At 42.8% G+C, this 23,418-nt stretch overlaps 1 protein-coding gene across 1 annotated transcript; it reads right to left on the bottom strand.

Annotated features, from left to right (window-relative positions):
* Positions 1 to 3,984: 3,984 nt before the first annotated feature.
* LOC138489398 (zinc finger protein 436-like) lies at positions 3,985 to 20,543 on the bottom strand. Its single transcript, XM_069617118.1, has 2 exons — positions 20,216 to 20,543; positions 3,985 to 7,353 (listed from the first exon to the last, which is right to left on the bottom strand). Exons 1-2 carry the CDS (start codon positions 20,237 to 20,239, stop codon positions 6,634 to 6,636), a joined length of 744 nt encoding a protein of 247 aa, XP_069473219.1. The 5' UTR covers positions 20,240 to 20,543; the 3' UTR covers positions 3,985 to 6,633.
* Between the last annotated feature and the right edge of the window lie 2,875 nt (positions 20,544 to 23,418).

Genomic DNA, 23,418 nt, shown 5'->3' with positions numbered 1-23,418 from the left:
TCGCAATATCGTCTATCTCAAATCCCTCAGAGAACTCCTTGTTGTACTTATGCAGAATAGATGGCTGGAGGGTGACAGGTTTGTTATATAATGCTTTAAAAGCTTCTGTCCAGCATAACACATTAGTGGAGTTATTCTCACTTCCACTCGTCCCGTTAGCAAATAATCTAAACAATGACGGGAATGTGTGGTCATCATTGCTAGGGAGGAGTTGGAAGAGACCTTTCCAGTCACCATTGTTCTTTGAGTGTTTATGGTTCTTGCGCAAGTTCTTAGACCTAGTAGATAAATGGGCAAGTAATCTCCTTTTTTCTCCTAGGCTATGAGGTCAGATTTCTTAATTCTATTGACATTTTTTCGAAGAATATTTTTCTTACAGTGGACTATAATGTAAATATTATTAACATGTGCTAAAGGCCGGGCCATCACCTTCTGAGGCAGGTGTACATGAATATTTAGGAAACGCATAACCCTAGAGACATCCCAGCCTTGTCTACAGAGCCAGTTTATAAGAGTAAGGCGGTTGTTTTTAACAAAATGAATAACTGCCTCAGCATTAGATTTTCTTCAACACTATGCGATTGGCCGTAACCGAGGCCTGCTAGTGCTTAGGACGACGGTTAGGAAATATATTATGGGTCCATCCCAGGGATGCATGACCGCTAACTGTATTAAATGTGGTGTATGGAAAATGGTAGAAATAGAGAGCAGACTACAGCTACGTAACAAGGGGATCTATTGTTTTGGGAGGTGGGATGTGATGCGCCGGTTGGCCCATAGAGATAGCGGGCCGAGGTTCTGTAGAGGTATAAGGGGAGCCGACTTGGGGGCAGAGTGTGAGGTCAGGTGCATGGGTTTTAAATGTGATGCTGGAGGTGGAATACAAGCTTGCCTGTTCATCACCTGAACCTTAGGTTGACTGGCCTTCTTCCTCGTTAATATACCTTCCACTATACATGTATATGGACTGAATCGGCTGCTCGGTGCTCACACGTGACCTCAGATTACTTGAGCTATCTGTAGCATTTGCAGGTCAGAGTACAGAGCACAATTAAACAATGGTGTGTACAGCAATCCATGTATAGCATTCCTTCATCCATCCATGTCCCTCCCCAGTGTTCGAGGTACAGAGCCAGGCAGCGAGGACACTTACTATGTCCAACAGTGTGACCCACACCTTGCAGGCAACGTAAGTATTGTCAGAACATGCAGAGAGGGAGGTGGGTGTGTCTCATGTGGGACTAATTTTCCTCTCTTTCCTTTCACTCCTCCTTTCCCTATGCCCTCCTGCTTCCCTTTCACTCCTCTTTCGTTCTGCTCTTCTCTTTCACCCTGTCTCCTTTCTAACTCAGTCCTTTTTTCACCTTATCTCTGTTTGTTCATCTCTGTATCTACTGTCTCTGGGTTTTCATTTTTGGTGCCAGTGGTAAAGACTACATTATTATCAGTATTTTCTTGGCAATCAAGATGTTCCACAATATGTATTTTCAGTTTTTGAAGCATGGTCTATTCCTGGATCCAGCTCTTGGCAGCAGTCACTCATAAGTCCTGCGTCCATGCTTTGGGATACACATCTGGCCAGCTGCTGCTAGGTATGCTTGCAATTAGTGGCTAGTAGTAGAAGTATAATATTTTATTTGAGAGGGGGTTTATAGATCGCTCTAATACCCATAGGTCTCTCCGCACTGGAGACTGAAGGAAAAGCGTGCAAATATGTCCATTACGAGGGGAAAAGCCACGTCCTGAAGCCCTTCTGAAGAGGAAAGTGGTTCTTGATATTTCTAATGGCAAAAGGAAGAGACATCCAGATATGGGGAGGGGTGCCTCTCATTCCCTCAATGGCCAAGCCGGGAATCTGGAGCATAAGGAAAGTTCTAAACATAGCGAGCAGGATGGAATGTAGTTCTTCAATTTCTCAATGATAACTGCGGGATGCTTTCCAAAAATACAAAGCGCCTTGAAGATAATCCACTCTCCTACTAGAAGTAATTAGTGCCGTCTAATTACAGGGGATATCTGAACTGTTCTGCCTGACTTGAGGCAAACATAAAGACTTTTCAATTTAAAAGTCTAGATTATTTACACAAGAGGCTGGAGAAGGGATTTCCCTGTGGAGATTGGCCAGAAAGACTGGTTCCATTCATCTTCGGAGGACACCTATGATCCATTCCTGTCTTCTGAGAGTTAAGTTTAACCCGATGTTTGCTCATTGCCTGTAAACTGTGGTGCAGTGACTCAGCCAAGGCCCCGGGTAAGTGTCTATGTGGAGTAGGACCACCAGCCCACAACTCCTTACAAGTTTAGCCAGATGTTGCATGTAAATGTTAAATAAAATGGGTGATATAAATGAGCCCTGAGGAACACTGCAGTTAAGCAGAGTGGGGACAACATGACTGACTTATGTTGGTCAGCAAGAAAGATAATCCAAGTCAGTAATTTGCCACCAATTCCGGCCTCCTGCAGTCAGCATCCCTAGATACCATGGTTGATTTGTTGAAGGCTGCCAAAAGATCTAAAAGCAGCAGCACAACAACACTGACCCATCGATAATACACCTGAGATAATCCCAGACTGACAGGAGGCTTGTGCGAGTCAAGGAAGTTGGATGAATCTATACAACTTTAAGAGATGTAGGTAACTCTACTGAGATCAAATGGGAAGAAGTGGGACAACGCAGGGTTTGAAACTGTCAGAAGCAGGTCGCTATTTAGTTCCTGCTTGTAGCCTAGAGGAGTCTGGTCAGCTTGACAGCAACAGCTGCCAGGGGCTACCTTTGCTCCTCGGAACAAGTGTCCTATAGGACAATAACTGTGTGTGTTGGCGGATATGGCTGAGGGAACTTCGGGAAATGTATAAAAACATCTAGAAGACATTTTAACCATACTGGGTGATATTTAATGGACAAAAGGTTATAGTATGCCTCTCAATTGAAAAGTAGATTTGCAATGCACTATGTATTAACTCCATGTTCCCATGAGGTAGCTCCTGCTTACTCTGCGATGCCAATACTCAGGAGTTGCTTTTAGCTCCTGCTCAACAAATCCTTAATTTGTTCCCTGCAATGTAAGGCAAAAGCAGACCTAGAGAAACTGGGTTAAATGGTATAACAGATTAGCTTTGGGACAATTGGAGGTGCATGTTTGATCCAAAATTGACTCAAAGTAATTCCTTTGCTTTTTCGCAAGTAAACCTCATATAAAAGTGACATGGGTAAATTAAATCAAAAACCTGTCTTTATTTTTAAAAGGGTTAAACAGCAAAACCATGTTGAAAGCTAACCAAGTGGGAGGGGATCTTCTCATCCTGCGATACAGCAAAGTTGATTGAGAAGTTAAAGAACCCCAGAGCGTCAGAACCCGACGAACGGAAAACATCATGAAAAGATATATGATGGAATGGGACGAGAGCCTTGCCATTCTGTTCTGTAAGATTATATCTTCCATAATACTACCCGGACCTGAACTGTATCTTTGCTGGTCATGATTTTCAAAAAGGCAAACTAGGAGGATCCAAAACTCTACAAGGTAATAGCTCCAGGCTAGCAGCAACAGGCCAATAGTTACAGGCTAGCAGCTACAGGCCAATAACCTTTCTAGATGCAAGTTCTTGCATTATTCCATTTAAAGGAGACACCTAGCTGGCCTAATACTAATAACATCATTACAAAATATCAAGCAGGTTTCCAGAAACGGCTGAGAACTAATATTAATGGAGTCATCATCAACAAACTGATAGCACAGACGAGAGTGACATTACCAGACATATAAGGCCCCTGGCGGCGCCCATTAACGCAATAGTAAAAGCATGTAAAAAGTGGCTCATATTAGTGGCCAGTGACTGATGTCTATTAATCAATATCACATTCAAATTGTGATTACATTTCAAAGGTAAAGGAGTATCACACAGGCAAGCGGTATACGAGATGTTCGATAGCGCCTCTGGTGGCTACAGCTCGTTTCTCTTGATGAAAAACAGATCTTCTTCTTAAAACTTTATTTTGGTTTTAAGTAACCATAAAAGTAAAGAACAGAAATAAAGTGCATTGAATAAAAGATTTTAAAATCATGACACATAACGATAAAAAGACAGAAGAAAAGTCATAAGACATGGACCTCATTATGAATTTGTTGTTATCTTGGTGGTAAATCCACGGAGATACCACCAAATGTATTTACATTTACCGCCACTTGGTCTGGCAGAATTACCGCCAGATTACAAGTGGTAGTATGGCAGTGTTAGTCCCCATTTCTGGAGTCCATGTGACTCTATGGGGATTTCGGTGGAATTACCACCAACGATAATTCCACCAGCGCTAATTCTGCCAAAATGGCTGTTATTCAGTGGTAAAGTGGTGGGATTATCTACAGCATTTTGCTGGAGGTTTTCCCTCCATCTTACTTCCAAACCCATAGTTTGGCGCTGCATTAATGCAGCAGTAATGCAGTGGTAACTCTGTTACCACAGTTTTTGGCCACACCGCCAAACGCATAATGAGGCCATATTAGAACGGGTAATCACACTGAGAATCATAATTCATAAGTGGCTATAAAGTGAAACAGCATCAAATTGCAGCATACAAAATACATTTAAAAGATGAATAATTAAACCAACAATAGAACTAACACCCTAGTTGAGGACCTGATTTCCATGTGTAATACACAATCAATCACACCAATTATTATATGTAATTACTAGAAAACTGCATAGTATTATCAGATTGTGGTATTCAAGGTACATTTAAATAGAAGAAAAAGGATTAGGAACAGCAGTGGAGAATAAACCCTAACCATATAATAGTGTAGTAACAAGTACAGGATACTGTTGAGGTGGGTGACTGCTGCAGACCGCCTTACACTTGTCATCAGGCTTTAGCGGGGAATTGATATCCAACCTGTACATTTCTGCAGCAGTTGGCCAACTTGCCGAGCTATCGTACTGTGAATGGTGCATGTACCATGCAGGTTATCACTAGATATTCACTGTGGATGCTTAACCTATGAACAGTTCTATTCAACATATTTATAGCATGCAACATTCACACAAAAGGTATCCTGGCGCTGAGTGCTTGGACCACAGGAGTGTGCAGCAGTGCTGCTTATGCATGAATTCCAAGATTCCCAAAAGATCAGATAATGATCAGGAAATGGAACAGTGGTTGGAAGGGAATCATACTTTTTCCCCCCTATATCGCCTCCAGCTTCGGATGGACCACTTGTGGAACTGTTAGGAATGTACATGTTCTCTGTGCACAATATCTCTTGATTATATTTACAATAAATGGTTCACCATTGTTTTGGAAGTCCTTGCCCAACATATACTTGCCTTTTAACTATATGAATGAAGCTTCTCTCACTCTGTGCACTAGTATGGTCAGTCTCTAGTATGGAGCCTTCGATCAGACTCGATATACGAGTGAAGTTATTCGCACACTCTGAGCCCTGGTATGGCCGCTTCCCAGTATGTATCTTATTATGGCCAGTCAGAGTTGATTGTAGAGTGAAGCTCTTCTCACACTGTGTACACTGATAGGGTTTCAATCCAGTCTGGAATCTCTTATGAGACATCAGGTTTGATGCATGATCAAAGTGCTTACCACATTGGGCCTCATCACGAGTTTGGCTGTATTCCCGGCTGTAATACCGCCCACTGTAATAGCCCTAGCACAGACCGGTCCGGTGGTATTACCACCGGATCACAGGTTGGGCCTAAACGGTAAATCCCCATTACTGAATGGGTCCATTGGATCCAATGGGGAATTTTCGGTGCTAATACGGCTAATACAGCTGGCTGTAATACAGCCGAAAATAGGGATTTTCACCTCCAGAAAAAAGCTGGAGGTAAAACAGCCGATTTAGCGCCCAACTCGTGATAGGGCCAGCCCTTAAATGCGGCGGTAATACCGTTACCACTGCATTTAAGGGCTACAGCCCAACTTGTGATGAGGCCCGTTCTGTGAACTCATAGGGCTTCACCTCTGGATTGATCCTTTAATGTCTGCTCAGTGCTGAATGGAAACTGAAGCTTTCCGTGCACTCTGTACAATGATAGGGCTTCCCCACAGTATGGATTCTCTGAAGCGTCTGCATATCTGAGCTCAGAGTAAAGCGTTTCACACACTCTGCACACTGCTTTCTTTTCAGTGTGGGATCGCTAGTGAGTCATCAGGCATGATGCAAGATTAAAGTGCTTATCACATTCCCTGCACTCATAGGGTTTCCCCGCTGTATGCATCCTCTGATGCTTTTGCAGATGTGAGCTTTTAGTGAAGCTTTTCACACACTCTGAGCACTGGTAACGTCGCCCCCCTGTATGGATACTTGGATGACTGCTCAGGATGGAGGGGTCCTTGACGCTTTTCTAGGATTCTGTGCATTGATGGGATCTCTCTTCAGTATGGAACCTTTCAGGCTTGTGCAGATCGGAGCTACAAGTGAAGCTTTTCACACATTCTGAGCACTGGTATGGTCACTCCCCACTATGGATCTTCTGATGCCTGTACAGGTCTGACTTATGAGTGAAGCTTTTCCCACACTCTGTACACTGGTAGGGTCGCTCCCCAGTATGGATCCTCTGATGCTGCTGCAGATGTGAGCTGTTAGTGAAGCTTTTCTCACACTCTGTACACTGGTATGGTCATTCCCCAGTATGGATCTTCTGATGCAGCTGCAGATGCGAGCTCTGAGGGAATCTTTTCTCACACTCTGTACACTGGTAGGGTCGCTCCCCAGTATGGATCTTCTGATGCCTGTACAGGTCTGACTTATGAGTGAAGCTTTTCTCACACTCTGTACACTGGTATGGTCTCTCCCCAGTATGGATTTTCTGATGCAGGTACAGATTTGAGCTCTGAGTGAAACTTTTATCACACTCTAAGCACTGGTATGGTCTCTCCCCAGTATGGATGTTCTGATGCTGCTGCAGACCTGAGCTGTTAGTGAAGCTTTTCTCACACTCCGTACACTGGTATGGTCGCACCCCAGTATGGATCCTCTGATGCTGCTGCAGATGTGAGCTATAATTGAAGCTTTTCTCACACTCTGTACACTGGTATGATCGCTTTGCACTATGGATACTATGGATCTTCTGATGTGTCTGCAGATTTGATCTCTGAGTGAAGCTTTTCTCACACTCTGTACACTGGTATGGTCGCCTCCCAGTATGGCTCTGCTGATGGCGGGTTAGATGTGAGCTCTGAGTGAAGCTTTTCTCACACTCCGAGCACTTGAAAGGTCTTTCCCCTGTGTGGGATCTCTGATGCCTTCTCAGCTTTGTTGTGTGATTAAAGTGCATATCACATTGCGTGCACTCGTAGGACTTCTCCCCAGCATGCGTCATTTGATGTCTGCTTGTTCTCTGTTGAAAGAAGCAGAAGTACACTTTATTATTTTGTGTCATCGTACAGCCTAAACATCAATAGATCTACCACAGAGCTGTTAATCCTCGTTTTACAACCTGCTCACAAACTCACTGGGTGATCTTGTGAGAAGCCACGCTTGTGAGCCTTCACCAATCAGAAGAGAGACATGGAAAAAATGTACTTGATGTGAGAATCCTACATGGGCTTACATGTGCAATATTGAGTGCAAATCGAGTCGTCTATGCCCCCATACATGAACAGATGAGACCTGGCCATGAAATTCACTTTTGCTATTTGATGCAGTATTTTTCGAAAACAAGAAATTCAATGGGGAAAATTAAAATTATCAATGAGTAGCTATTGACTGGTGGACTATATCCCATCCAAAGGTTCTCAGTGAATCTGATAGACAATGAAGGTGGAGCTCGAGTTTATGATGTCACTAGCCATACCACCCGGCGTTGCCCGAGTCTGTAGCTGACATGCACGTGGGGGTCTGCTGGGGTCTTGATTGATCCCCTCAAATTCTGCTGACCCCCCAGAATGGCAAAAAAGTGCCACTAACCCTCCAGAAAATCCTCATGAATAGAAATTTAGATGAAAGGAAGTCAACCTAGAGTATGCACTGACTGTTTTGCTACATGGCATTTTTTATTAATTGACATTTACAAACATCTTATAACATTACCTATGTTATAGCATTGTGTATGTTATACGTTGTCCTACCTTGTAACATTGCCTATGTTGTAGCATTGGTAACTTTTGTGGTTGGTGCTCTAGTATTGTGCGATCCCCAGAGGAAAATATAGTCAATTTACCAATCTGTTTTGATTTGTTTATTTTACAGATTGTCAATTACTTCATGTATTTGATTCATACATTAGGGTGTTACTGCGTCCTTAATTCAATCTTGCATTATGTATTTGATTCATACATGTGTATACAGTTTCTTCTTTTCAATCATTAGATAACATGTATGTACAGTTTCACATTGGTTGCATAATCTCCCAACACGTGTTTCCCCACAGTTGTGACTGTGGTTCTTCAGGAGAGATTTTAAGCTCAAGAAAAATTAAAAAAGAAAAATCATAAGAAAAATAAAAAATGAAAAAGCATTCTCTTAATAATGTCAAACATGTCTTTTTATATGAAAAAGAGGACCTAAATAGGTGAATTAGTATATGTGAGTCCACTTACCCTTATTTCTGTTTTTTGGATCTCGGTTTTAACAAAGTTGCTTGAGTTATCAATATATTTCCATTCTCCTTTTCTCGTAATTGTATTCATGATTTTCTCAGCAAATCTGTAAAAGGGTGCATATATTAGCTATCCTGATAAGAGATCGTTTATTCTGATTTGTTACCTAAGAAATATGGGTTTTGGAAGTTTTTTTAAGGGAGACTCGTAGTGATAAGGATGATAGCTAGTCTCCCCATATCTTATAGTTATAACCTATGACAGAATTTCAGTCTAGGATTACTGTATATCTTAGAGGATACAAGTAAATAGATGCACTAGTTAAGGATGCTAAATAATGGCTAGGGAAGAGAAAGGAGTTAGAGATTCAGGGTTAGAACATTACCTCGCAAAATTCTTATATTCTTCTCCTCCCGCGATAAGGTACGATTGCCTTTGCACCTTCACGATCCGAGATGGATCTAACCTAGATGTTTACTGCTTTTTATACGGCGATTAGCGTGGCGCGGGATGACGTCATTGCGTATGCATGACGTGATGACGTCATGCGCGTCTACGCGTATGACGGCCATTTTATGATCATAGCCAAGCCAATATGTCATCTCTGGTCTGTGTTTAAACCAGTGTGACAAGTGTCCAGGAGGCAAATCCATTTTTATTCTTTTCTTCGGAGTATCAATTCTTTGTTTCCTCCTCTTTCTGGTATATCAACTTTTTCAATACCACAAAATTTGATGTCCTTAATGTCTGATTGGCTATGTACTTGAGTAAAATGAGTGGCCATCGGATACCTGGCATCTCTAGTTTTGATTGCTCTGAAGTGTTCCAAAATTCGCGTCTTCAATTCCCTGATTGTGCTTCCAATATATTGTTTGCCACATATGCATTGTATTGCGTAGATAACATATTTGCTTCTAAAATTTATGAATTGTTTGATGGCTTGCATTTTTCCAGTTGGTAATTTAATTTGTTTGGTACCATTGAGCATTTGACTGCAAATAGTGCATTTGCTGCATCTGTAGGATCCCGTTGGTGCCGGCACTTTTAAGAAATCACTGAGGTTGTTTTTACTTTGGCTGCTAAGATGGCTAGGACTCAATTTTTGCTTAAGAGTCGGCACTTTTCTGAATACCATTGTTGGTTTATCTTCAATGTATCTGTTCAAGGTTTCATCTGTTTGTAAGATATTCCAAGCTTGTTTAGTATTTTCCTTATATTAATTATTTCACTACTGAATGTAGTAATGAAGTGTGTTTGTCCATTTTTATTCTTAATTCTTCGTTTGTCAGTCAAGAGGCTGGGACTAGATACCTTTTCTGCTTTTCTTATTGCATGATTTAGGGAATCCTCTTTGTATCCTCTTTGTAAGAAAGTTTATTTTAATTCAGTTAGATGTGTTTGGTACTTGGTTTCCAGGCTGCAATTTCTCGATAGGGGATATTCCTTATGGTGTGTTTTACATGGTTGCTCTGTGCATGTAGTTTATTGTTGACAGCTGTTGGTTTAATATAGAGATCTGTTAATATCTTTTCTCCATCTGTGTAAAGTTGTAAGTCTCGAAATTCTATAGATTCTGTGCTGACTTTGTTTGTAAATTTGATGTTGTACTTGTTGTTGTTGAGATGGGCAATATATTCATGAAGACTCGGTTTGTTCCCGTTCCAAATCATGAGTACATCACCGATGTAGTGGCCTCAATAGGCGATTTTTTGTTCTCTGTGAATGCTTTGTGGTGCCATGCGTGGTTTCATTCAAAATGGCCCATGAACAGATTTGCATATGGAGGAGCAAACCTGGCTCCCATGGCCGTTTCTTGTTCTTGTTTATGGATGGAGAAAAGATATTAACAGATCTCTATATTAAACCAACAGCTGTCAACAATAAACTACATGCACAGAGCAACCATGTAAAACACACCATAAGGAATATCCCCTATCGAGAAATTGCAGCCTGGAAACCAAGTACCAAACACATCTAACTGAATTAAAATAAACTTTCTTACAAAGAGGATACAAAGAGGATTCCCTAAATCATGCAATAAGAAAAGCAGAAAAGGTATCTAGTCCCAGCCTCTTGACTGACAAACGAAGAATTAAGAATAAAAATTGACAAACACACTTCATTACTACATTCAGTTGTGAAATAATTAATATAAGAAAATACTAAACAAGCATTGGAATATCTTACAAACAGATGAAACCTTGTACAAATACATTGAAGATAAACCAACAATGGTATTCAGAAAAGCTCTGACTCTTAAGCAAAAATGTAGTCCTAGCAATTTTAGTAGCCAAAGTAAAAACAACCTCAGTGATTTCTTAAAAGTGCCGGCACCAACGGGATCCTACAGATGCAGCAAATGCACTATTTGCAGTCAAACGCTCAATGGTACCAAACGAATTAAATTACCAACTGGAAAAATGCAAGACATCAAACAATTCATAAATTGTAGAAGCAAATATGTTATCTACACAATACAATGCATATGTGGCAAACAATATATTGGAAGCACAATCAGGGAATTGAAGACGCGAATTTTGGAACACTTCAGAGCAATCAAAACTAGAGATGCCAGGTATCCGATGGCCACTCATTTTACTCAAGTACATAGCCAATAAGACATTAAGGACATCAAATTTTGTGGTATTGAAAAAGTTGATATACCAGAAAGAGGAGGAAACAGGGAATTGATACTGCAATGAAAAGAATAAAAATGGATTTGCCTCCTGGACACTTGTCACACTGGTTTAAACACAGAACCAGAGATGACATATTGGCTTTGAGAATAGACTGAGAAAATTAACTTGCTGTATCTTAGCCGGGCTACATGCCACTCATTTTTATTATTTGAATCTCGTTTGTAGATTAATTTGGTCTTTTGAACTGTTATATATTCCGTATAAAATCTGCACTCACCTTTTATGAACATTTTTGTGTTTTGACGGACCCACAGAAATCATCTGTAGGCACCCGAGCAATTACATGATATTGTTTCAATTTTAGTTTCAAATTTAATTTCAACACAAACTTTTTTGGTAAAAAAACATACTTTAAAAAAATCATGCATGCCGAAATCCACTAAACCTACAAAAACAAATAGTAAGTCAATCGGTCGATCTATGATCATAAAATGGCCGGCATATGCGTAGATGCGCATGACGTCATCACGTCACACATACACGATGACGTCCTCCCGCGCCACGTTGATCGCCGTATATAAAGCAGTAAACATCTAGGTTAGACCCATCTCGGATCGTGAAGGCGCAAAGGATATCGTACCTTATCGCGGGAGGAGAAGAATATAAGAATTTGCAAGGTAATGCTCTAACCCTGAATCTCTAACTCCTTTCTCTTCCCTAGCCATTATTTAGCATCCTTAACTACTGCATCTATTTACTTGTATCCTCTAAGATATAAAGTAATCCTAGACTGAAATTCTGTCATAGGTTATGACTATAATATATGGGGAGACTAGCTATCATTCTTATCACTACAAGTCTCCCTTAAAAAACCTTCCAAAACCCATATTTCTTAGGTAACAAATCAGAATAAACGATCTCTTATCAGGATATCTAATACAGGCACCCTTTTACAGATTAGCTGAGAAAATCATAAATACAATTACGAGAAAAGGAGAATGGAAATATATTTATAACTCAAGCACATTTGTTAAAACCGAGATCCAAAAAACAGAAATAAGGGTAAGTGGACTCGCATATACTAATTCACCTATTTAGGTCCTCTTTTTCATATAAAAGGACATGTTGGGGATTTTTAAGAGAATGCTTTTTCATTTTTATTTTTCTTATGATTTTTCTTTTTTAATTATTCTTGAGCTTAGAATCTCTCCTGAAGAACCACAGTCACAACTGTGGGGAAACACGTGTTGGGAGATAATGCAACCAATGTGAAACTGTACATATGTGTTATCTAATGATTGAAAAGAAGAAACTTTATACACATGTATGAATCAAATACATAATGCAAGATTGAATTAAGGATGCAGTAACACCCTAATGTATGAATCAAATACATGAAGTAATTGACAATCTGTAAAATAAACAAATCAAAACAGATTGGTAAATTGACTATATTTTCCTCTGGGGATCGCACAATACTAGAGCACCAACCACAAAAGTTACCAATTTGTCTTCATATTGTCGCAGCCACAGTATAGGTACTCTAAGTGCAGAACCTGGAATTCAAACATAAAAATAGCACAATGGATTTGCTCTAGGAGAGGACTAAAAGGTGACATAGGCTGAAAAATCAGACTTTAAATCTATGTTGTAGCATTGTGTATGCTGTATTGTGTCCTAACTTCCTATATTCCAAAAATCGCGGCAATCAGCAATCCCCCGAAACCACCAATACTTATAACACAGGGCCAGACCCCGCTCCGTGCAGGATGAATGGGTGGGGTTGGTCATATTTCACTATCGTCAGTGCACCCACGACTGGTATACCAACCTCGGGCCAACATTTCAGCACACCAACAGTCATGGGGCTGGAGCCAACCCTGAACATACAAACACACTTTCACACATATATTACACAGCAACGGAACTGGCTGTGTAGTTATGGTTAAGTTGCTAATCCCATAGGAAGAGCACTTTTTGGGTTGCTTATAACTTCACTCTCCCTGGACGAATCCACACCAAACTTTGCAAAATAAGTATATGGCCCACTCTGAATATTATTGCAATGTTTGGTGAGGTTTGGTCCAGGGGGGGCAAAGTTGTAGGGGGGTCCCAAAATTTCTTTTTTATCCATAGACTGAATGGAGAAACAAATTTGTGCATGCCTACAGCCAAAACCGCTGGATGGATTTTCACCAAATTTGCGGCCGGAGCAGCGCCTTGGTCGCGAAAGCGTGATTTTGTAAATTTGGTGAAAATCCATCCAGTAGTTTTTTTTTAAAACTACCAAAAAGTAGGTCACAAAAAATTAGTGATATCTATGACCGCTCCGCGGACGCACTTCCCTGTTCGCTCCACGGAGAAGACACCGATTGGTTAATCGGCTTGCGTCATGTCTACGGACATGTGATGTGCTCTCTGATTGGTTGGGGTGAAGCGTGAAGTGCGTCAGATTTTTGGAAACGCCCACCATCTTCAATTTGCGTCCGGTGTCCGTGCACATCGCGGTAAAAACATATTAAAAAACACAACATTGCACCTGTCAAACTTATTAAATAATCTCTGGGGAGGTGAGAGGTGATGAGGATGGGATGGGATATGGCTGCAAGAAGCAAAAAACAGGTGTTTTTTTGTCGCAAAAGTCCAAACAATTAGGATGTTTGTGAACAGTCCTGTGCAGGAACGGAAGAAGAAGTGGTTGATTCCATCCTCGCCTCCACACAAAGCACTTGAGAAGATTGTCTTTTATAAAACTCTCAATAGATCTGACGGGACTCACAGCATTTTGTCACACAGTAGATTTGGAGGTGTTCCACAATATGTGCCTAAAGTACAAGCCAAAGAGATTGCATTTCGGCATTCAAGGGATGGAGATGTAAAATCATGGAATTGCGTGCGATTTTGTTCCGAGTACACATACATTGTCAGAAAACATTGCCAGCGTGCCCTGTCCACCTAAAACAGAGCTTGTGGAACAGTTCAAATCCAGGTACAAATGATTACCATCTGTTTTTTTGATCAACAATGTTTTTAAGAAGTGTCCAAATAAAGCATCCAATTTATCTGTTAAAATGTATCCTCTTTGTTCATTTTTTTTCAACTATTCCAGTTTTTACAATTGCCTTACAATCCCACAAAAGGGATGAGACCTAGGCTACATATGTGAAGGAGTCTGTGACCTAAGCATAGATGGGGCTATTGCTAGAAACACTTTCGGGCCTCATTATAAGAAGTGCGGAATGGGTTTAACGGCGCCGGTAATGGTGCCGGCGCTGTTAAACCCACTCTGCACTATTACGAGGTCCCCTTGCAGGACCCACTCTGGACGTCTGGTTTTACCAGACCAAACGCAAGGGAACCAGGGAGCTAACAACAGGCCGGTCGTAATCGGCCCGTTGTTAGCTCCCGCACCCATTCCCATTGAGCCCTATGGGGACTCAAATGGGAATGGAGAAGGACCGGGCCCGGGTTCCCTGAAGGAGGAATTACCGGGCCCTCCAAACTCGGAATGGCCTGGTAATTCCCCATTCAGGGAACCCAGACCCGGACCAGATTTTGGAGGCAGCCATGGCGCCATGGCTACCTCCAAAGTCGTAATGAGGCCCTTTGACTCTTTTTTGTGTACCCTCTACTTCAATGTTGGAGTAGGGCGCATTCTGTCATTGCAAAGTTTCCCTACCCCTTAGCAGCGCCACGATCATCGAGCAAGGACAGCCCCCACATTTTTCCTATTGTGCACATGCATCACAATTACAGTTCTCATGGATGCGGTGAGCCAAGTTGTTGCAAACTAAGAATGTATGTTGATTCTGAGTGAAGGTCACCAGCTTTGAATTTTCGCTTGCGAGCTAAGGAAGCCCACGCATCGGACACAGAATATAAGGTTCAATTGTTTTTTTACCTTGAGAGAAAGGGACCATTCCGAAAGGAATTGAATGAAAGGAGAGGTGTAATAATGAAAGATATGATAAGGTTATGCATTCCAAAACTGGACTAAGGAACATGTAAATTCAGTTTATGAAAAATCATTGGTGCGAACGAGTTTGCGTTACGGTCTGAGTTACGCCAAGAGAATGGAAATGGCGAATATAATGTAAGTTTGATTTTTACGATTTTATACCCGAACGAGCATCAATTTATCATTATCTGACCATTATTTCTGGGTTAAATTCGACTTGTTTGTTCTGTGAGGCATATTGCAATGAAACGCAAGTATAACCTTTGTGTGTAATGTTCTTTCTACCGCCCACATGGGCATGCCAGAATTGAGATGCATGTAGACCACTACTCGGTTCTCCCAGGTTCAAAGCTAATATTTCATTAAAATGCCATCTATGAGCACCTCGAATTGTAGCATCAGCTTCCGTATCCCATTTAGAGTTGAACATACTACATAGCAATGTCCTCAGATGCAAATTTTGTACTACTTTACATGTTGTTTTCTCTCGACATTGTTTCATGTCTGTGTTAATCATTAGTTTAAACTCTATGCCGAATTAATAAGTCAATAGATAAATTGTAATAAAGATCGGCTACTGAGACACATTTCTATTATGTTTTCAAAACGGGTACATCCTGCCATTCTTCGATTGTCATAGATTCTAGAAGTCAACTGACGGGTTCTTCAGCCGGCAACTGCAGATACTTGTGAACAACTGGATATATTTGACTCTTTTTTGGGACGATCGCCAAAGGCCCATATGCCCTAACACTGCACTAGCGATTAGGAGCAACATAACATCCTTTATGGTGGTCTAGCCCCAAGTTGATGCACAAGCCCTGGAATTCACTGTGCGACCCAAGCGCTTCCTTTGCCCAAAACAAACACCTTGTGTACGCAAAAAGAACAACGTGTGACTCACGATAAACATTTTCGGATCGCGAGCGAAGAAACACATTTCCAATTTGATTGAATATGGCATATCGGATGTTCTCTGAGCATTTATTGTGAAATAAAAGTACTTTACAAATTGTACAGTTTTGTTGTTTCCTTATAAAGTACGGTTTCATATTCCGAATTATGACGTGCTGTGTTGTAACGATGTGTGTTGATTTTTGGGTTCTGCGTCACGTCACGTAGGTGATGAGTGGGCGCGTTTGGCTACGCTGCCCAGGAACGTCACCGAGAAAGGTGGAGAATATCAGTAGGTTTGGTGATGTGAGGCTCAGGGGCGGGGCATATGATTTAGTGCCGCCAGGGAAGTTCACCTTAGGGCGATGCAGCAACGGATAAGATTAGCACAAGATGGCTGCGCCCTGCTGCTAGATTTCGCATGTGTAGAAAAGAGGAAAACTAAGGTACGGTGCATAAAAACACATGTCCGAACCTTCGGGACAATAATATTTTCTGAGCATTACACTTGTCAAACTTATCAAATAATCTCTGGGGAGGTGAGGGGTGATGAGGATGAGATGGGATATTTCTGACCTGATTCCGAATTAGTTTACAAAGTTTGGTGGGATTCTGTCATGAGGGGGGAAAATTAGAAGGTGGGTCCCAAAATAATGTAATGGCTTATAAATGAGGTGCCATTTGACGGATCTACACTTCTTTTGGCAAACTGATAATAGATCTAGATATAAATGTTTTTGCAAAGTTTGTTGGGATTCTGTCAAGAGGGAGCAAAATTAGAGGGGGGGGTCCCAAAATATTGTAAAGGCTTATAAATGTGGTGCCATTTGACAAATCTACACAAAGGTTTGCAAAAAGATTATATATCTAGATATAAATGTTTTAGTAAAATCTGAATGGATTTTGTCAAGTGGGGGCTAGGTTATATGACGATTGTATGTGCATACATTTAACACTTTTGAAAAAATAAAACATGGGTGGATTTCCAGCAAACCTGCGTAAGGAGCATTGGCAAGGACCTACAAGCATGGTTTTGGAAATGTGCCAGTGTTTTATTTTTTGACAAGTGCCATAATGTAGCTACAAAAAATAGCTGTATACCTTTAGTGACTGAGGGGTAGCCTGTGGCCATGGACAGTGGCCAGATTGTCTGGGTCATGGAATAAGGTCATGATCCGGACAATCTGGCTACTGGCCATGACCACAAGGGACAAAACATAAGATTTAAGTGGCCATGTCCACCTGGGACTGGCTTTGTGGTAAAATTATTCGAAATTAGGATAGATTTCAAATGGAAGAAAAATGTGCTCGTTGTAATATGGTCATAGGGTTCTCTTTTGCCTTCTGCAGGCTGCCATGGAAAGCGAAGAGGAGCCCTGTATGGAACCCCCACCTTCCCTTTCCATGGTGGCCATATTGGAAAAGGATTTTCCTTCCTACACCGGGATGCCACAGGCCACAGGCATCCCGGTGTAGGAAGAAAAATCCTCTTTTTTAGTACCCAGGAATCCTGCTTTGGGAACCTAGGCTGCTAATGGCCTTCATCCCCCATTTCAGGGGCTGGAATGGGGGGATAATGGTCCAGAGACCTTGTTATACACCCTTGCTTTGTTTGGGCTGATAACTTGGGCTGCTGGCTTCATATCCACTGTTCCAGTCCCTGGAACGGAGGATGAACGCCACAATATTTCCATTAGCATAACACAAAATGCAAATGGAAATGTTGGAAAATCTTATTGAGTCTATGTACTTTACTGAGAAATATAAAGTAGATGGAGTCTATACTTTTATTTTTTAGTTCTATTTTTTAACTGTGAAAGGTGGTTCCTAAAGGAACATTTATTTTGTTTTTGGATGCATTTTTCTCTGGCGGAGAGCTTGGAATGAAAGGTGGGGAGGGAAATGAGGGAAGAGGCACCAAACACTAATATGGAGGGGCACGTAGACAGGGGAAATGTTGCGCGTGTTTTCTTTCTAAGGTAGGGGGCAGTGTTTCACATGCTCCTTGATTTCAGCAGTGGTGGGGTCTCTTGGGGAGGAGGGATGGCATCAGCTGATTCTATCTTAAGAAAAATAGCACTTTTGCAAAAACTATGTACTGTGTACTTGATTGTTAATGGATGAGTAGGAATAGGTGTTGGAGCTGTACAAGGGAAATTTTGAAGTTGAAAGTTCCTAGATCAGTAGAAAATGCAGTTCCGAACTGTCTGCGAAGCACAGATCTTATTGTGAAGTGCGTACGGGTTCTCGGATACGTCATCATGCCGCGCGCCAGCATATGGTCATGTGGCACCCTCCGGAAGGTCTGCAATGAAGTCAGATGTTCGTAGACATTATGGTTAAGTAGCACTAATAAAAACCTATGAAATTCAATGAACAAACTTTGTCAAGGGGACGTTATGGTTAAGTTGCACTAATAAAAACCTATAAAATTCAATGAGAAAACTTTGTTAAGGGGGCGTTATGTTTAAGTTGCACTAATAAAAACCTATGAAATTCAATGAAAAAACTTTGTTAAAGGGACGTTATGGTTCCAAGTAAAACCGAAAACCCCCTGAAATTCGCCAGTTATGGTAAGCTAAGCAACCATAACTCACGCCACCACCGTGCACTGCTAAGACTAACACCCAGGACATCAAAGATGACATCACAAATGTCATTGATGACATCACTGATGACATCACATGTGATTTACCTTTCATGAAAAGAAGGCCCACTACCAGCTGCACCTCCTCAGAGGGATTCTTCCTTGTTTCACTTTCCCCCAGAAGCTCACTATCCCTGGAGCCCTGGTTCGCTCTAGGTTGGACTACTGCAACAGCCTCTTTCACAATCTGCCTTCTTCTACTCATCGCCCTCTGCAACTAATCCAGAACAGGACTGCGAGAATTGTCCTTGGCCTCAAGCACACGGATTGTATTTTCCCAGCCCTGAAATCTCTCCACTGGCTCCCGGTGGCTGCAATGATCAAGTTCAAGACCCTTTGCATCATCCACAAGACTTTCTGGGGCCAGGGCTCGCACTACAACCAACTCTCTCTTCCTAAACACCTTCATTCTTGAGACCTTCGCTCCGCCACCTCCAACTCTCTGAGGGTCAGACGCTTCTCCAGGCAGACAGTGTAGGTTAGGTCTCTCTCCCCTGCAGGTGCCTCCCTCTGGAATGGCCTCCCTTCCCCTCTCAAACCTGAGCCGGACCACCTGAAAGCTTCTGCTTTCTCTCTCTCCCCTGCTGACCTACCAGTCTGCTGTGCTGACTGGTTTCCTGGCTACCTTCAGCATCTCAATGGTCACCAGGCTCCTCCACGACCAGTAGCCCCTGCACTGTCTCCGGGCCCACCGCGCACTTAGGGGCAGTCTTGGTAACCCTATAGTACCCAGCCTCCCTGCACTTACCCAGAGCCGTGCTACCATGGCTGCACTTACTTAGAGCAATGCTGCCCTGATTGCACTTCCCTCTTCCCTCCCCCTAGCACTTCTCCTCTCCCTCTCCCCCTGCACTTGCATGATCTGAATGGCACAAGGCCTAGTAAGATTGTTTGTTTTTTCTTCCCTCTGTCTTCCCTACCTTGTCTAGTCGTGCCTAGAAACACTTGTGTATAGGCACGTTATAAATGACTCATATCATATCACAACACCCCACCCATCCCCTTGACAGAGGGAGTGGTTGCCAAACAGTGCATTTATTGTCACTATTTAAGCCAACAGCAGAGAGGCTGGGAGACCGCGTTTTGTTTCTGTAGACTTCCTAGGTTTGCTACAGTACCATCAGCCCTCCCTATTAATCACCAACTTCACCTTCCTTTACTGGGGATTATAAGTAAGTATAAATAATGTACATGGTGTGCTGGCAATCTATAATGCCCCTTGGCCAGGTTTTCCACTTGTATGTTCCTCCTCTGCCACCTCCATCATTTCCTGCTCACTATTCACTACCAATGTAGTGATCACTACATTGGTAGGCCATTGGTCCACTCACCAACCTTATAACTTATGCACAGTGTTTCTGGTTGAAGCACTCAGCTTCCTCTCCCATAAATACAATTATACGTGCTGCACACCTGGACAAAAAGGCCCCATGTCATTAAGGACACGTTTAACCAGTCCTGTCTGGGCCCAGTTAGCAGCAGTTACTTCTGTCCCCAAAGAAATAACTCAGGAGGCACCTCACCTCATCTGGCTCTTGCCCAGCCATTACTCCCCAGTGATCGTGGGTGGATTTCTCTCCAGAGATCTGGTTTGGCGTTCTCTAGAGTGATCTTGGGAGGATTCCTGCTCGGTGATCTGGGATGGCAGCCTCTCTCATGTGATCTTGGGTGGATTTCCCTCCAGTGATATTGGGTGGATGTCCCTTCAGTGATCTCGGGTGGATTTCTCTCCAGTGATCTTGGGTGGATTCCTTCCTAGAGATCCTGAATGGATTGTTCTGCAGTGACCTCTTGCAGGATCCAGAGCAAACCCACTAAGGAAGCGAGGAGCGTCCTGGGAGACTGGGTGATGTGGAGGGTCCCAGGGCTGCACTGAGGCTGCGCAGAACAGGAGACACTAATCACCAAGGACAAGACACAAGAATGACCAAGAACAAGAGACACTACTCTCCAGAGCATGCGCAGAGACTATCACTACTGAAGCTCCCCAAAGGCTGTGTTAATTGGCTCCTGGAGCACCCCACGCCCGCCAATCCTCCAAACCTCCCTTCCTCCCTTCCTCCCTCCCTCCCCCCTCCTTTCCTTTCCTTTCCTTTCCTTTCCTTTCCGTCCCTCCCCCCTCCCCTCCGCTCCCCTCCCCTCCCCTTCCCTTCCCTTCCCTCCCTCTCAAACTGAAATGCTGCTTAGTTAGGAAGAACTCCTCAGGCAGGTGGAATGTTTAAATAACAATCCTAAGCAGTTTACAGCATTTCCCTCCTAGCAGCAGTTAATGCATTCTGTGTGCGTGTGTAGTGTTCACTGACCATCTATTCATTAGCATGCATTTATCAGCTGCTAAATTTTTATTAAATTCCAACCTACGGTCTCATACTTGCCAACATTCTGTGACCAAAAAGATGTAGGATTTTTCAAGTTTCTAAAATAACATCTTTCCATGTTGTGCTGTTTGACGGGTTGTGCATTTTAGAATGCTCCAGTGGGGCCAACAATGCATGTTTTGTATGTTCCTGTGATGTCATTGTTAATACTTCGCATAACAATTACATCACAGGAAAATACAAAAATACAAAACCCATAGCTCTCAACTCTCACGCTTTTGGCGGGTGTCACCGCCTTGTAAACAGCTGACTCACCCGCTAAGCCTCCTGCACGCCCATTCATTTCAATGGGCTCCCACCCGCTGAAAACAAAATCCGGTGTTTTCACCCGCTGTTGTGCCAGAAATGGTTGAGAGCTATGCAAAACCAGGGCACAGAGACTGCATTGGTCTTATTGCTGATCAGGGTGGTGTGGTGGCGCTGATTTTGTTACACCTGTCAGCCGCCTTTGATACTATCGACCACTCCATCCTGATCAGTCGTTTAGCTGCTGCTGGAATCGCAGGCACAGTCCTTGACTGGTTTCTTTCTTTTTTGTCTGATCGGTCAAAGCGTCTTTTGCTTCAACCTTTCCTTTCCACAGTCTCGGCTCTGCTGTATGGTGTTCCGCAGGGCTCTGCCCTGTCCCCCACTCTTTTCAATATTTATATCTGGCCTCTGATCACTCTCATCTGCGCCCATGGCTTTAGATGCTACTCATATGGTGTTGATTCACAGATCTTGGTTAGGCTGGATCTTCTTCATCCAGCCCATGCATCTCAGCTGTGAGATTGTCTAACGGCTGTGGGTTGCTGGATGGCCAGAAAATGGCTTAAACTAAATGGTGACAAGACCGAGGTTCTGGTTGTGGGTTCTTCTTCTGTTTCTTCTTCTTGGTCTCCTGCATTATGGCCCTCTTCTTTCAGTCCCTTTCCCATGGCTGTCTCAGTGGTGAAGAACTTGGGGTTAAGCTTTCTGCTTGCCTGTCCACGCCCCCCCAGGTTGGTGCGGTTTGTCAATCTGGCCATTTTCAATTGAAAATTCTCAAGAAAGTCCTTCCATTTGTTCCTATCCATCTGCGAGCCCCGGTGTTCTCTGCTTTAGTCCTAAGCAAGATCGATTGCTGTAATTCTCTTTATTTGGCTCAACCAGACTACTTGATACAGCGCCTCAAGGTTCTACAGAATTTGGCCGCTTTTCTTGCCACAGGCATCCTTTTTCGGGAGCATATTTCCCCTGTTTTGAGATCGCTCCATTGGCTTGCGGTGGCCAAACATGTCCATTTTGAGTCTCTGTGCCTGCCACATCAGGCTTTCTATGGTGCCTGCCCAGAGCAGCTGTAGCAAAAATTCCTGCCATATGTTCCTGCTCGTGCCGCTTTCTCCTGGCTGTCCCCAGGGTTAATCATGCCAGAAACGGTGAACGTTCCTTCTCCTTCAGAGCCGCTGTTCTCTGGAATGCTCTGCATGCATCCTTGCGTATGGTCTCTGCGTATCTGCAATTTAGGAAGGTGCTAAAAACCTTACTATTCTAGTCCTTCCTAATTTTGATTTTTGTGATCATTGGTTTCAGCTTTAGCGCTAAATTGCCTTTTGGTGTTGGTTGCGCTACACTCTCGGGTGTGAAAAACATTAACATAACACAACATAACAATGTTACTTTATCATCATACTCTTACCGTCACACACTCATTTCACTCACTCCCTTCGGGGCCATCCGGCTCCAAGGTCTCCACCCTTATTTTGTACTATAATGCACCTCGCAATACAAATCATATGATTGTCGCTCAAAGACGTGCACTGTCCATCCTCTTTGGACATTTCAGGACTTGTTACTTTAGGGGTGTTGGTCAAAGGGCACCTGGTGCCATGGCATTCGTCAAACTTGAGGTTTAGTCAGCTATATGGGCTATAACATGTGGTTACCTGGGGATGGGCTTTGTTATGCTTTGGCCAATGTAAGATAACATACCCACCAGGCTCCGGTCTATGATCGAGGCCTTGTAGGGCACATTCCTTGAGGATAAAAATATCTTTGCAACACTGTTAGGACAATGAATGAACTTTATGGCGGTTGGGGGTGTGGGTTGTCCTTGCGGAGCTCGGGCATGGCAAGAGATTTCCTTTGTCTCACAATTAAGGCCTAGTTCATGAAATGCTGCATTTGCCACGCAGGCCTTGTCTCCAAACTAGGGTTACAAACATCTACACAAAATGCACTAACATCTAGACAAAATGGCTGTCTTGCTCGCGTCTTGGGCTATACTATGTGGGTTGATTATATTGGGGTGGGATCATACCACTGTCCCCCCTCCCTCCTAGCCCATCATAGTGTTTCGAAAGCCACTCACCTTAGTCTAAAGCGCTTAG

Source organism: Ambystoma mexicanum, chromosome 9 (assembly GCF_040938575.1).
Source record: "Ambystoma mexicanum isolate Mex_15411 chromosome 9, UKY_AmexF1_1, whole genome shotgun sequence".
NCBI lineage: Eukaryota > Metazoa > Chordata > Amphibia > Caudata > Ambystomatidae > Ambystoma > Ambystoma mexicanum.
The sequence above is the reverse complement of the archived record's forward strand: the minus strand, read 5'-3'. Positions and strand labels throughout refer to the sequence as shown.

What these genes read in the sequence shown, in the direction of transcription:
- LOC138489398 (XM_069617118.1), bottom strand. Translation starts at nt 20,239, where the DNA reads ATGGCTGGGCAAGAGCCAGATGAG. An exon ending in CTGGGCAAGAGCCAGATGAG is followed by an intron (nt 7,354 to 20,215) that starts GTGAGGTGCCTC and finishes TTCTTTCAACAG; the next exon opens with AGAACAAGCAGACATCAAAT.